This window comes from Phodopus roborovskii, unplaced genomic scaffold (genome assembly GCF_943737965.1).
Source record: "Phodopus roborovskii unplaced genomic scaffold, PHOROB, whole genome shotgun sequence".
NCBI lineage: Eukaryota > Metazoa > Chordata > Mammalia > Rodentia > Cricetidae > Phodopus > Phodopus roborovskii.
Genome location: NW_026126424.1, coordinates 4888121 through 4902652, shown reverse-complemented (window position 1 = coordinate 4902652; position 14532 = coordinate 4888121). Strand labels below are relative to the sequence as shown.

The following is a 14532-nucleotide window of genomic DNA, read 5'->3' as shown; positions in this document are numbered from 1 at the left end:
GGAGAGTCGTGTGCCAGACACACAGCCACTGAACCACAAGCAGCTCGGCTTTAACTGGAGTGCCTGGGAGTCGCGTGCCAGCAGCCTCACGGCCAGGGACTGACTGACAGACAGACACGCACGAGCACGACAACACACGGGACCCGGGCGGGCTGCCGCGGTCGCCGGGGCTCTTGGCAAAGTCACCCAGTAGAGAGGCCCCCCGCAGAGGTGTGCCTAGGAAGCGCCAAGTCCTCTGCGCTCTAGAGGAGCGAAGGACAGCGCTCTTGGTACCCGGCTGCGGGGACATTCCCGGACACACACCAGAGCAGCAGCTGTGCCGCAACACATCTGGAGCCGAGTAGGTAAGCGTGCCTTCCTCGCCTCTCAACTTCGCAGGCAGTTTGCCCGCACAGGCTGACTTTCTATCACTCTAGACGCTCTAGAGGCTTGGCTTCTGGGACCCGCAAAGTGCACGGTCAGGTGCTGGCCCAGCCTGGGGCGCTCCTCCCCAGCCCCATCCTCGCCTTCTTCACGGCTGCACCTTGCGGGGACACGAAAGAGACACTTCTACCGGTCTGTTCCTGTAGTAAATTTCATCTGCATCTTCTTTCGCAGGATGTTCGTCAAATCCGAGACTCTAGAGTTGAAGGAGGAAGAGGAGGTGCTGATGCTGCTGGGCTCCGCTTCCCCGGCCTCAGCCACTCTGACTCCGATGTCCTCCAGCGCGGACGAAGAGGAGGACGAGGAGCTGCGGCCGCCTGGCGCCGTGCTTGGGCAGCGTGGGGCGGAAGCCGGGCAGGGGGCGCAGGGCAGTTCGGCGTCGGGTGCTGGGGGTTGCCGGCCAGCGCGGCTGCTTGGCCTGGTGCACGAGTGCAAGCGTCGCCCGTCCCGCGCACGGGCCGTCTCCCGGGGAGCCAAGACGGCGGAGACAGTTCAGCGCATCAAGAAGACCCGCAGGCTGAAGGCCAACAACCGCGAGCGCAACCGCATGCACAACCTGAACGCGGCGCTGGACGCGCTGCGAGAGGTGCTGCCCACTTTCCCCGAGGACGCCAAGCTCACCAAGATCGAGACGCTCCGCTTCGCCCACAACTACATCTGGGCGCTCACCGAGACCCTGCGCCTGGCGGACCACTGCGCGGGCGGCGGCGGCCTCCAGGGGGCGCTCTTCTCCGAGGCGGTGCTGTTGAGCCCCGGAGCCGCGCTCAGCGCCAGCGGAGACAGCCCTTCGCCCCCCTCCTCCTCCTGGAGCTGCACCAACAGCCCTGCGTCGTCCTCCGCCTCCTCCAACTCCACGTCCCCGTACAGCTGCACTTTGTCGCCCGCTAGCCCCGGGTCAGACGTGGACTACTGGCAGCCACCACCTCCGGATAAGCACCGTTACGCACCTCACCTACCCGTCGCCAGGGACTGTATCTAGAGCTGCGCATCCCCCCCCCCATGCCTCTACCTGGTCCTCCCTCCGTCCTTCTCCCGCCCCCACCCTCCTCGCCCGGCACTCCACTCCACTTCACAGAGCAGAGGTAGCGGTGCCAAGCCCCCCGGCTGCTGGTGCATTCGCTGTGGGTTAACTTCACACACACTGTCTCTTATTGAAGATGTGAGGATTTGTGGTCAAAGGGGATTGTGGCGTGTGGAGTTGGGGTTGGGGGGCTGGGAGGGGAGACTTCGTGAGATTATAAAGACAGATACTGAGAAAAGATGCCATTGTCATAACTAAAGAGTTTGCGGAGCAGACTGGAGCTCCTCCCCTCTCTCTCAGATGCTGGAGAACTCTGTCAAGCAGTCCAGTCCGTGTGAATCTCACAGAGGGAATGCAACTGGTCCCTGTGATCTTTTCACCTTCGTTTCCACATAGAGATGTTAATGTCAGTCGGAAAGAAATGTGTCTTAGCATCTGAATGAATTTACCGGTAATAATATTATCCACACATTTGCAATGGCTGGCATCTGCTCTATTCCCATTGCTGTCTGCAGGCTGTGGGAATTTCACCTGTCAAACCAAACTTTCCCTCTCTGATGTGCACTTTGTTCTTTTCCCCAGATTCGTCACAATGCCTATTGTCCCGCCCTTCTCTTTCCTTTTTTTCTCCATTTTGCCATCTGTCTCTTATGATTTATAAGGGGAAAAACTTGTTTTGTTTGAGGGCCAGGTTAGAAGTCATTGTATAATTTGTAGGCTTTTGTAAGGATTGAATGCAAGCGTGGAAATTTAGGCTGAACTCTCTATCAAAAGGAAAAATGTGGAGGAAAAGGGAAAAATCAGGAGGGAGGATTGCTTCATGCATTATTTATCTCGACCTTTTAGGGGAGAAGGAACTCCCCCATCCTTTCAAGAGATTAAAAATAAATCAACAGTCTGAAAACCTAAGCAGACACGGGGCATTACCAGGATCAGCCACACACGTGTTCCCTTCTATTTATTTTGAAGAAAACTTTCATGGGAAAAGTATGTATTTTTTTGTATATTCTACAGAGTTTATTCTAGTATGTATTTACATCTTGAAGAACAAGAAAATTGTTTTGTGATTATGCTATAAATAAAGTATCTAATTTTCATAAGTCTGTATTTTTTCCCCCATGTGGTCTTCAATATAGAATGAGTTTTATTTTACTAAAGTTCTTGGCATGTTGAATTGACTATATTTTACTTCTTGGGTAATGTTTGGTGTGGAATTTCGCTAAGAAATTGCAAAATATGGAATCATATTTGAAATATCAATAGTGAGATAAGAATGTAATTCATCACAAACTCAAATTTTGCTTTTAAGAAATTACTTCTTAGAGGTACAGAGATCTCCATGAGTTCAGAGCCATCCTGGTCTACATAGTGAGTTCCAAAACAGCCAGGGCTACACAGTGAGACCCTGTCTCTAAATAAATGAATAATTCTCTTCTTATGCTAAGAGGTATAGTTTAGTGGTAGAGCACTTGCCCAGCATGTCAAAGACCCTGGATGTCTAAATAAATAAATAAATTTTTAGCCAAAGAAAAAGAGCATGAGGAGGGGGTCTTAAATAATAATTATGTTGCAACAGGCTTTAGAGTTCAGAAAAAAATCGATTTTTAATAATGTTTGTGTTGGGCATGGTGGTGCTCACCTTTAATCCCAGCACTTGGGAGGGGGAGGCAGTGAATCACTGAATTGTAGGCCAGTCCGGTCCACATGGTGAGTTCCAGGACACAGCCAGGGCTATGTAGAGAGACAGATGCTGTGTGTCTGTTTAAAAGAAAAAGGAAGAGAAAAAAGAATTTTTTTGGTAGTGTTCACAAATCTCTTTCTTTCAGTTAACTTCTTTGAGATTCCCCTTTCATCTTTAAACTGTAGGAGTTGTATATTGTGCCCAAGGACCCGCCCCCTCCAGCTCTAGCTTGTGTAATGTGAAATATACTTTTAGTTTGTTATGAGTGGCTGGTTTTGTACTAACCACTTCAACAAGCTAGCTTGCTTCAAAAGGCAAAGTTCTAGAGAAAAGGAGACATTCAGGGTTAGTTCCAATGCAAAGACTATATTGAGGGAAATAGCTTTGCTTTCTCATCTTTATCGGAGTCATTTGAAGGGGAAGCAAAAGTAATGGGTTTATATCTCACTCTCCAAACACTCCGATGGCTGAAAAATGACCAAGTCAAAGCTGACCACAACTGAGAATAAAGCCCCAGGGGAACAGATGAACACAGCAAAAATAAAATCATGCAATTTAAAAAAAAGTTAGTTGTTCATTGTACTTTCTTCCTATAAATGTCATATCTGGTTTTGTCTTGACTAAATCCTCAGTTCCTTTGTGTAGAGAAATGGTTGCTTCTTCTGGGATTTCTGTCTGAAATTCTCCACGAATTGGGAATTTTTGGTGTTTAATACCTTGGACTTTTTAATTTTTTATATTTATTTTATATGCATGGCGTTTTTTTTTTTTTTTTTGCCTGTATGTATGTCTGGGTACTATGTGTGTGCAGTGCCAGAAGAAGTCAGAAGAGAGAGATACCATCATGCCATTGCTGGGAACTGAATACAGATCATCCGGGAGAGCAGCCAGTGCTCCTAGAAGCCACCTTTCCAACTCCAGTGCTTAATATCATCAAAAGAAAATCAACCCAGAGATTTTGTTCTGGTTTCATACTGATCAAAAGAGGGTCTGTTGGACCCACCCCCTTCTTGTGATAGGCTAGGAATGAACCCAGTGTGTCATGGACCCTAGGCAAGCACTTATCAATGAGGTACCCTTCTGCCTCAAAAACAATTCTTTGTAGTTTAGATGCCATCATTCATCGTGTGATGGTATGTTATGGAGATAACGTGGTACTTTTCTTATTTATGTTTGTTCTCTTAGTACTAAAAAAGCTAACCAGCAAGCTGAGGATGGATAGTGTGAATGGTTGCAAACATCAGTGGTTTGATGCCCAAGTGTGTCATTCTGTTGGCAATGATTATAGCCCTAGATGGCATCTCCTTTGGAAAATCCCTGAAGAAACAGCAGTTGAGAGCCAGGTAGATGTTCTAAGGGCTTAAGCAGTAGATGGCACAGCCACTATAGCTTTGAGTGATGGTAACATGGTGGATGACACACTGCCAGGCATCTGCTAGTCCAGCCTCTACAGATTCTCCAGGCCCAGGGGTTTTCCTACTTCCTGAAGGCAGGGGCTTGCAGGTAAACCACACCTAAGCATCACATGCTACATGCCAGGGGTTCTTGCTTAGCGCTCCAGAGTCCTGCTCTAGCTCTCCCTTCCTCGTGGAATCACAGGCTAATATACAGCAAATTTGGTGCAACTGTTTTTATGGTGCCTAATTATCTCCAACAGTTAAGAATGCTGTTCTCAGGGTAGTGATGATGGCTCAGTACAGAATATGCTTGCTGTGTAGTAGGAACTGCATTTGATCTCTAGCACCCATGGAGTGGGGAGGGATGGGGGGGCAGGTGTGGCAGCCAATTTGTGAGCTCAGGTTCAGTGATAGACCCATTTTTTCCTTTCCAGAATAAATGTTTTTCGAAGCAGGGTTTCTCTGTATAGCTTGGGAGCCTGTTCTGGAACTCAATCTGGAGAGCAGGCTGGCCTCCAACTCACAGAGATCCTCCCTCCTGTCTCTGCCTCCTGAGTGCTGGGATTAAAGGCATGTGCTACCACCACTCAAGGAAATCAAGCCAGCAGTTTTTGTTGTTGTTGTTTCCCTGTGAAAACAGTTCTGGCTGTCCTGGAACTCGAGATTAATTGCAGTATTTCTCCCTTCCCTTTCCTCCCTCCAAACCCTCCCATATACCTACCACCCTTCTCCTCCAAATTCTCCTTTAAAAAAGTTGCAATTGCATGCATCTATGTAATGCAATTCACATACATTCCTAAACATAACCCGCTCACTCCTGTATGATATTATCTGTATGTCTGTTTTCAACGCTGACAGTTTGGCACCGAACAGCCAATTGGTGTGCTCTCCATACCTACTTCCTGTGTGTCAGTCCACACAACATGTCAGTCCACATGTGAGCTGAACAAATATGACACCAGTGAACGCACAAACTGGATGGAGAACAGCAAACGAGGCCTCAACCCTACCACAGACTCACAGATTCCATTTGATACAAAAGGAGAGAGGTGAGGAGGCTGTCTTGATTTTGATTTCTCTCTCTCTCTCTCTCTCTCTCTGTCTCTGTCTCCCTCTCTCCCTCCCCCCCCCCTCGTGTTCACTTAGCCCTAGGAATTCTCCATTTCTCACTGTTACTTCCAAAGCGAGTGGGCTGAGGCCCAGTTCTCCCTTGTAAGGATGAACACAGGCACAGGATAGAAGCTGTTGCTGCATCTGCAGTTGACACCAAAGACCTTTCCCCTTCTCCCTGCTCCGCCTTGGTGAGCTGGTTCTGCCTGCACTACGGTCTCGCTGATCTGGGACTGTCATACCATTTTTGGCAGGCTCTAATGAAGGCCGCGATGCTCTTCTGGGGACAGTTCACTGAGTCGCTGTTTCTAGGTCTTTCTAACACAAGGGCTTACTTTCGGTTGGTTCAGTCCTCAACATTGGATGAGTTATTTATTGTGAAGTACAAAACTATCTGAGGCTGAGAAGGGGGAGAAAGAGCAGGGCATGGCCCAGAGAAAGGCCCGGGTTCAGAGGAATGGCTGGGGCTTATGGGATGTTCCAGGCTCTGTAGGAGGGTCGTCGGCCTTGGCCGCTAGGGCTGGATGGTCAGAATAGCTCCGAAGGTCTTTACGCCCACGCTGGCCTCCGCAGCGCCACCGGTTGGTCGCGGTCGCAGGTGCTGAGGCTGCGCAAGGGCCTGGCCGGCAGACCAGGATGGGAGCTGTGGCACCCCTCAGCCCTGAACATCTCCTGCACCCCACAGCCGTGGGCGGGTGATGGCCTCTGGGCACTGACACCTGGAACCCGTTAAAAGCTCCTTCTCACGCCGGTCCAGGACCCCCCCCCCCACCCGCCTAGGGCTCCCAGGCAAGCTTTGAATGAATTAATTAAATAAAGCAGGCTGCCCTTGAATCAGCCAGTGGTGGGAGCTCCCAGGAGCGTGAAAGTCCTGGCCTGCGAATCAGCAAAAGAAATGTGTGAAAAGAGAATTAGTGAAATTAGGTTAGGCCAATAAAACGTGAGGGGTGCAGCACCCCCCCTCCCTGCTCCCCAAGCCTGGGGCTAGAAGGGCTATCTGGTCTGATCCATTGTTTCCCTCCCTGGCAGGGGGTTCATTGTGTGATAAATAATTCCCCCTCCGTTTTCTTTTATTCTTACTAAAAATGGGTATTTGCATAATCAGTGCTTTGATGTGGCCAGAAATCAGAGGTTTGGTGTCCCCCAAGTCTGCTATTGGGAGCGAAGCAACAAAGCAAGACCCCGATCTCTCTTTCATTACGCTGCGAGCGTGTGGGGCAGACTGTCACTAACAGCAACGTTAAGCCTCTGCCTCCCTTTTTTTTTTTTTTTTTTTAAAGGATCTACTTTAATGATTAAACTTTAGGAACGACCAAAGTGTGTGCGTGTGTAAGAGATGGCCGTTCTCACCCCTCTCCGGCTTCTCCCTATGGAGTTCATTGTCCTCCCGAGTTTGTTTTCCAAGGCTCTTGAGGTGGGGGTGGGGCGCGCCTGGATTCAGGCCGTCCCACGTGGCTTGGAGAGGGTCCCCACAGGGGTCCCAAGAGACCAGGAGAGGCAAGGCCTACTGTAGTGTATCTTTCGGCAATCCCCTCTTCCCCAGCTTTTGGTTTTCCCAGTTTGGCTTAACCAGCTAGGATGAACCGGGTTGATCTAATGGAGGATAGGAATCAGAGTAGAAATTCAGTCCCGGGGTGCAATATGAAGGTGGGGGTGGGGAGTCCAGATGGGGGGGCAGTTTTAGTTTGTGCCCTTCTCGGGATAAGAGAGACCCAGTCATCCGAAAAGCAGACCGCCAAAGCGGGTGTGTCGAGCTATAATTATTCCCATTGCAAGGTGGCCGGGTGGGAAAGTTTCCTGATGGTGCATGCTCTGTAATGAATGAGTTTTCCTCCTCACAGTACCAAAGTCCCGGGGCGGGAGGTGCAGACGGGTCTGCCTGCGGTCTCTTACTCTTTAGGTGTTGGATTACTGATGTGAAGCTCCTAGGCCCTGGCCCAAGCTCAGCCACCCTACAATCACTACAACCACAGTCTCTCTCAACAAGCGCAAATGGATGTCGGGAAGCAGCGAACCCTGGGAACACTCTCACTGTCAGGGCCGGGTTCTTCTCTCAGACCTCTTCACCTTCCAGGTCGTTCTTCACGTGACCTACCAGCTTTGGATCTCAGAGTTTCAGCTTTGGTTCGCTCATCAGCACTATACTTAAACCTCTGATTTATTTGTTTATGTATTTATTTATTTATTTGTACTTTTCAAGGCTGTGACTGTATATAAGTGTTTGGCTTTCTTTGTATCTACTTTCTAAAGAAAAAAACAAAGTTAACACACGTTAGGAGAAAGAAAGACAGGGTTCCCTGATTGATTCCGGATGGAAGCTTGTCCTCAAGATCTGGCTTTGGGTATTCAGAGTGCTGGTGCCTGGTGGACACTGCATAGAATACACCGAACTCCAGAAGTGAAGACCGAAACGTTAACGCCATTTGTAGACACACGCGTGGAAGGGAAGCTGTTCACACTATAGGTGGCCTTTGAAAAGGACTAGAGATCTCGGGTGGATTCCATCAGCCACTTGTCCACCAAGCCCCTCCCTTTCTAAGGAAGCCACCGTGTCCCTCCCTCTTCACCTTGCCCTCTTACATTCACATGCTCATTTCCATTTCTGGTCCCCTACCTGGAAGCATTCCCGCAGACGTTAAACAGTGGAGTAAAGCACCCAGATCTCTGGATTGTATTTGATGTAGAAACAAACGAAGGCGTGAAACTCCATAGAAAAATGGAAACAGGAATCTTGAAAGTGGGAACTGAGAGCTGGTTTCCATGGCAGCAGCTTGCAGTAAAGCTTAATTCCATGTGACAAAGAGGTCATCTTCCTTTTCAAACGTGTTTATGATCCTTTTGTGTATTGTATTTTGGCATAAAAGCTTGTGTGCCCCGACAGGGCTCTGCGGGCGTCTCTGTGACTCTCAAGGGGGTTTATTGCCTCCTTGGCATAAGAATAGCAGAAAGAATCCAAACCGGTGCTGTTGCCACAAAGGAGAGAGATCCTATAGCTTGCCCTTATTTTTCCCTGTAATACATAAATCTCACTATGCATTGAAGCAATTAAAAATGAATTATTTTTGTTTGAGTTTTCCACAACCTATTGTGTTTACTGAAACACACATGCAAACAAATACAAGAAGACTGATGCAACGTAAGGATACAATTCATTCATTCATTTGTTTATTTTTATTAACCATGTGGGAAAATAAGTCAGTTTCAGTAAAGCCTTAAACATGCTGAGGGAGCTCTGTGCCAGGGAGGCCAAGATCAACTTGAGAAGAATGCTGTATTACTACATCTGGGCTTCTTCTACGCTAAAGTACCACAAAGTGTGCTTTAAATAAAATTTATCTAAACCAGTCAGCGTATTTTGCTACTCTCAAAATTTCCATGCCGCTAGCTTGGAGGCAGATAAGGGAGAAACGCTGCACTGGTGGGACCGTAATGCTCCTGCAAGGTCCTCCATTCAGAACCAGCCTTTCCCTTGATATAGGCGGGGGTGACTTTGGATGACGTGTGTGTAACAATAGACACGCGCACAGCAAAGATTTCCAGTGGAGCACTTGACAGCATCTGCAATGGAGCCCCATCATTTTCATTAGTTGTAGACTGCTTCACCAGACATCTTCAGCTACCAGGAAACTGACTTATTACTCTGTACGACTGTAATTTGCAAAGGGTTCCATGCTCCTTGGCTGCATGCTCAGGTACTTAAGACTGTGGTGCTCTCCGGCATTGGTGGCTAGTGGTGGGGGTGGGGGGTGTCTTCTGGATGCCCAAGCATTTCTTTCTCAGGGCACAGGACACCCCTATGACAGCACAGGACATCTGGCAGTAATGCCTCCCTCACCACACAGTGCTCAGTGCTTTGTGGAGGTTGCCTAACTCCCCAGCATTAAGACAGCAATGACCATAAGCTCTGGAAAAGCAGGTCGGTGCAAAATTGCTAGTCATAGATTGCTAGGTAAATAGCATTTCTTATTCTTACCAAAATAGTAGACGTCATAATACATTTCTTTTTTTTAATAGTGTCCTTTTCTTATCTCAGCAAGGAGATACATGAATGAGTGTGAAACTCTGCCCAGAGCCATTCTGACCTTGATGTTACCACTTTTTAGTGAACACTTGTTCCTTGAGCTTTTTACTCAGCCCTTTTGTTTATAATGCACCTTCAAATTATAGGGATTTTTTTTTAATCCAAAAGGATTAGGATCTCAAAAGAGCATTAAAACCGTGCTTGGTGTCATGGCACACACCTACAATCCAACATGGGCAGAGAAATCTTGATTTCAAGGCCAACCTAAGCTAAATAGTGAGGCCTGATCTTAGAAAAACTAAACTGCAAGACAAAGTATCATTAAACAAGGTGGTATATACCATTTAGATGTATTTGAGCCTTATAGAATCTAAAGCATCAGATGACTCACCTAGTTTCCTTCCACACATTTAAAAATTATTATTGTTGTTTTTATCTTTATGCATGGTATATATGTGTGGGGACACATACCACAGTGTATGTGTGGTGGCCAGTTTTTGGAGTTGTTTCTTCCTTTCTTGTGTGGACACCAGCGGGTTTAATCTCAGGCCATCAGGTTTGTGTGGCAAGGGCCCTTTACCCACTCAGCCATCTTGACGGCTCATTGTTCTTTTTTTTTTTTTTTTTTAAACCATCGTGGGTGGACATTTGGAATAATTAAGAGCACATGCTGCTCTTGCAGAGGACCCAGGTTCAGTTCCCAGCAGTTCACAATGGTCTACAACTCCAGTCCCAGGGGATCCAGTTCTGTCTTCTGGCCTCTGTGAGTACCAGAAATGTATGCAGAATGCATGCATACATGTGGACAAACACTGACACACATAAAATAAAAATATCAATAGCTAGCTTTTGAGTGCACAGTATAATTCACTAGTGCTGTGTCTACCATATTATTTTACAGGCAGTTAACTTTTTACAGATTTCTAGAAAAAACTTTTTCATCCAGAAAACTTGAACTTTATGTCTACTTAACTATAACTCCCTAATCCTCCTTCCTTCCCTCCCCCCACCCCAGCTCCTGGCAACTTTTATCTTCTTTATACTATGAGTTTAATAGCACAATATATTTCATATAATAAAAATGATTTTATTTTCCAAGCATGAAAGATTCTGTTTCTCTCTCTCTCCCCCATTTTACTAAACTTTACATTTTCACATTACTGGTGTGGAAATATGTATAACATCATACCCCTTACCACATCCAGTCCTGCTGATCAATTACATGAAGCCATTCTCCCCTTTGCATAGTGGCTCACCGAGGACCACTTTGCAAAAGTGCTCCCATTGTCTGGGCCCTTGTCCCTCTTTAATGACAGTATCTACTCCTGAAAGAGTCCTATAGGTAGTTTCTTGGTTGGAATTTCTATTGCTGTGACGCTGTGAAGAGACACCGTGACCAGGGCAACTCTTATAAAGGGAAACATTTAGTTGGGGTGTCTTGTTTACAGTTTCAGAGGTTCAGTCCATTATCATCAAGCCAGAAGGCCTGCAGGCAGAGGTGATGCTGGAGGAGTAGCTGAGAGTCCTCCATCCTATAGGCAGCAGGAAGTCACTTGGGACCCTGGGTGGTACCCTGAGCATATGAAACCTCAAAGCCTGCCCCCACAGTGACACACTTCCTCCCACAAAGCCACCCTCCTAATAGTACAACTCTCTATGAGATTATGGCCAATTATAATCAAACTGCCACAGGTAGTTATGGTTTTGTCTCATTTGTTCTAGGAAGGGCCCACACCAGTTCTATAGCGCTTCAGGGCAGTTTGAGAAGTAGATTGATCTTGGGACACATGGATAAAATTCACTGAGATATTGAAGCCTAAAAGGTACTGTTAACTGCCACTAAATCACTAATTTAGAGTATGTGGTGAGGCTATCTTTGTTTGGTTTTGTTGCTTTTCCATTTGAGGGAAACCAGTGTTCATGAACTCAAGCGGCCCGGTTCACAGTCTTTCCAGTGATTGTATTGAGTGACTCTGAGGCTGTTGGGCCTAAATTACATCAAATAGCTATGATCAGAACAGGGTTTCCCAGAGATTAGAGCCAGAAGATTGTCAATCTTTCCTCAAAACAGACAAGTTTTGCTAAACAAAACCTGACATTTTAATTTATTTTCAGTAAGACTTGTGTGTGTGTGTGTGTGTGTTACAGACTGAACTTAGACATGCTAAACACATGCTCTACCACTGAGCTACAACCCCAGGCCCTGTTTTCAGACAACTTTTGTTTTCCAAAGAGCCCATATTGATGACCAGACTAGCCTCAAAAGCAGAGAGATCTGACTGCTTCTTCTGGAGGGCTGGGATTAAAGGCATGCACCATTTTACACAGGCTTTTTATGGCTATCTCTTTAAAAGTGAAAGCCAGGGACTAGAGGGAAGGCCCAGCAGGCAAATTTCCTAGTTGCTTAAGCCTGAAGACACAAGTTCAATCCCTGGAATCCACATAAAGCCAGGAGAAAACAGATGCTTTAAAGTTGCTGTATGCACACACACTCACACACTAATAGTAACTATAAATACATATAACAAAATGAAAGATTTAAAACTTCAGGAAAGCAACCGAAAGTGTCCTTAAGCTACATTAAGGTTTGTCACTGACATCTGACTTGCCATGTAGCACTTATCTTTGAAGAGAAGCAGAGTATGTCAGTGGTGGAGCCTGGGGTGAGGAGGCATCTCCTCATTCTAAGCTCATCCCAGGTAGGGGGTGAAGACTTCTTTCATTCAGAGGCTCTCCTCCCTCATCCTGCCTCCTCTCTCCCAAGCTCCCTGATCCTCACAGGTGTTTCTTGATTTAGGCAGCACGGATTTGTAAGTCCATCGAATAGTCATTTAAAATTGCTCGTCTTAGGGGGGAAACAGATTAAGTCTCGGCTCTTCATGAATAGCTCTGCTCTTTTTTTTAATAAGGAAGAGCTAGACTGGACCAGCGCCGACGGCATATTTACCTTCATGAGCTAAAAGGGGGGAAAAAAGTTAATTACTGCTCCAAGCAAGTTAGTCTGGCTGTCCTGAGCTGTCTTTTATTAGTTATCCCTTCATTAATTTCCCTCACTGGATTTGCTGCTAATAGCTGCCTGGTCCCGTCATCTCAAAGCTGCATCTGTGCCATTGAGCTGAAAGTAGGAGCCTGGCCAAAGGGGGGTGGTGATGGGGTGAGGGACGCTATTTACAGATCAGCTCTTATTAACATGACGGGCTGGTGTGCTGAAGAGGGGAGGGGGTGGCCTCTGAGCCCAGGGCTGGAGAGCAGAGGGAAGGCCCTGAGATTTGAAAAGCCCTGGGGGAAAAAGGCTTTCAGATTTTCCCTTTTCCTCTGTGCCAGTGTTCCTTGAGCACCACCTTAGAGTAATGAGCCGATGAAGCATGCTACCTTTCACTGAACTTCACTTTGAGTTGTGAAAATGTTAGTCTTTCATTAAGGAAGCTTACTTTCCTTATGCTTCCCTTCTATAACTTGCAACCTTCTAAAGGACATTAATTCAGTCAGAGGCAATGTATAGAGTGATAATTCAGTTTTTATTTTTTGCCCCACATCAGAGGTATGTTGTTTTGGTTATAGGCAACTTTATTCATTTTTCATACATTATCATTGACAAGGGTCCTCTCTTACTAACTTGGTTTGTATTGTCTCTCATTAAAATGGACAAGTTTGTGTTTTACCCACGTGTGTGTTGTTTAATGCTGCTAGCTCCAGCATTAATGTATGTGCCTCCACAGAGTAGAGATCCAAGAAACGTGTGTGTTAGAGCTGGACATGGTAGCATGTACTGGCATGAAGTCCCAGCCACTCGGGACAATGAAGTGTGAAGACTGAGGTCATAAGTTAGAGATAAAACTCAAAACAAATAAATAAACATGAAAGGTGTTTAAGAAAAATATTTGAGTTAAGGTCAACGAATGAAGAAATATTTCACAAAGAATAGTTTTACTTCCCTGTTCACGCACCGAATAGTTTAGTAGTCAGTGAACTTTGTTTTTGTCTTGAAGCAAATATTTAAAGCACTGACCTCAATTTGCCCCACAGGTAGGCATCCGTTAGTTTTTCCTGCCTTAGACAGTAATACATCTTTTCAAGGTACACCTACAATCTTCAGAGACTGAGAAAGCCTACTTCCAGTGAAATTGTAAGATATTGGGTGTGGTTGGAGTCGGGGGTTCAAAATACAGTATCTATAAACACAATAGCTTGAATAGCTGAGAGAAAATGGGAACATTTTCCTGCCTTTGTTGTGATACATGAGCCTGAACTTGCATTGTGTTGCTATAAACAAACAGGAAAGTGACATATCAGGACTCTGTTAGTGCCCAAGTTTTTACGTCTACCAGCTCAGGTTCTGATCTCGCTTCTAACAAATATTAACTTTGTCTTATTAAAAACAAAAAAACAAACAACCCCTCTAACTTTACTTGTTTCTTCCCCCCCTCAAAAGTGTGCTCTTTAAGGATCTCACATACATATACAATAGAATATGATCATATCCATCCCTAATTTTCCACTGGCTTTCCTGTATCACCCAGCAGGTCCCCCTCCCAACTTCAAGTCCTTTCCTCCCCTCCTCCCCCCCTCCCCCCCTCCCCTCCTCCTGTTCCTCACTATCCTTTCACATCACCTACTCAGTCACTAGGTGCAACTAGTGCTGTTTGTTTGTGCATCTTGCAGCATCCACCCTCCCGTACCTCCTCCTTTCCACCCCCACCCCCCATCTCTTCTTAAACCTTTAACCTGCAATAATTTTCTCGTTTCTTTTTTTAAAAAATGTTTTTATTTACTTTATTTGTACGAAGGTTTTGCCTGCATGTTTTTGTATGTATTCCATACATGCTTGGTGCCAGTGGAGGCCAGAAGAGGGAAGCATTACTAGAATCACAGACAGTTG

The 14532-nt window shown here is 46.3% G+C and overlaps 1 protein-coding gene across 1 annotated transcript; it reads left to right on the top strand.

Moving 5' to 3' along the window:
- The first annotated feature begins 598 nt into the window (after window positions 1-598).
- On the top strand, window positions 599-1402 carry Neurog2 (neurogenin 2). The gene has a single exon (XM_051185483.1). The coding sequence runs from the start codon at window positions 599-601 to the stop codon at window positions 1400-1402; it is 804 nt and encodes a 267-aa protein (XP_051041440.1).
- The last annotated feature ends 13130 nt before the right edge of the window (window positions 1403-14532 follow it).

What these genes read in the sequence shown, in the direction of transcription:
- Neurog2 (XM_051185483.1), top strand. Translation starts at nt 599, where the DNA reads ATGTTCGTCAAATCCGAGACTCTAGAGTTGAAGGAGGAAGAGGAGGTG.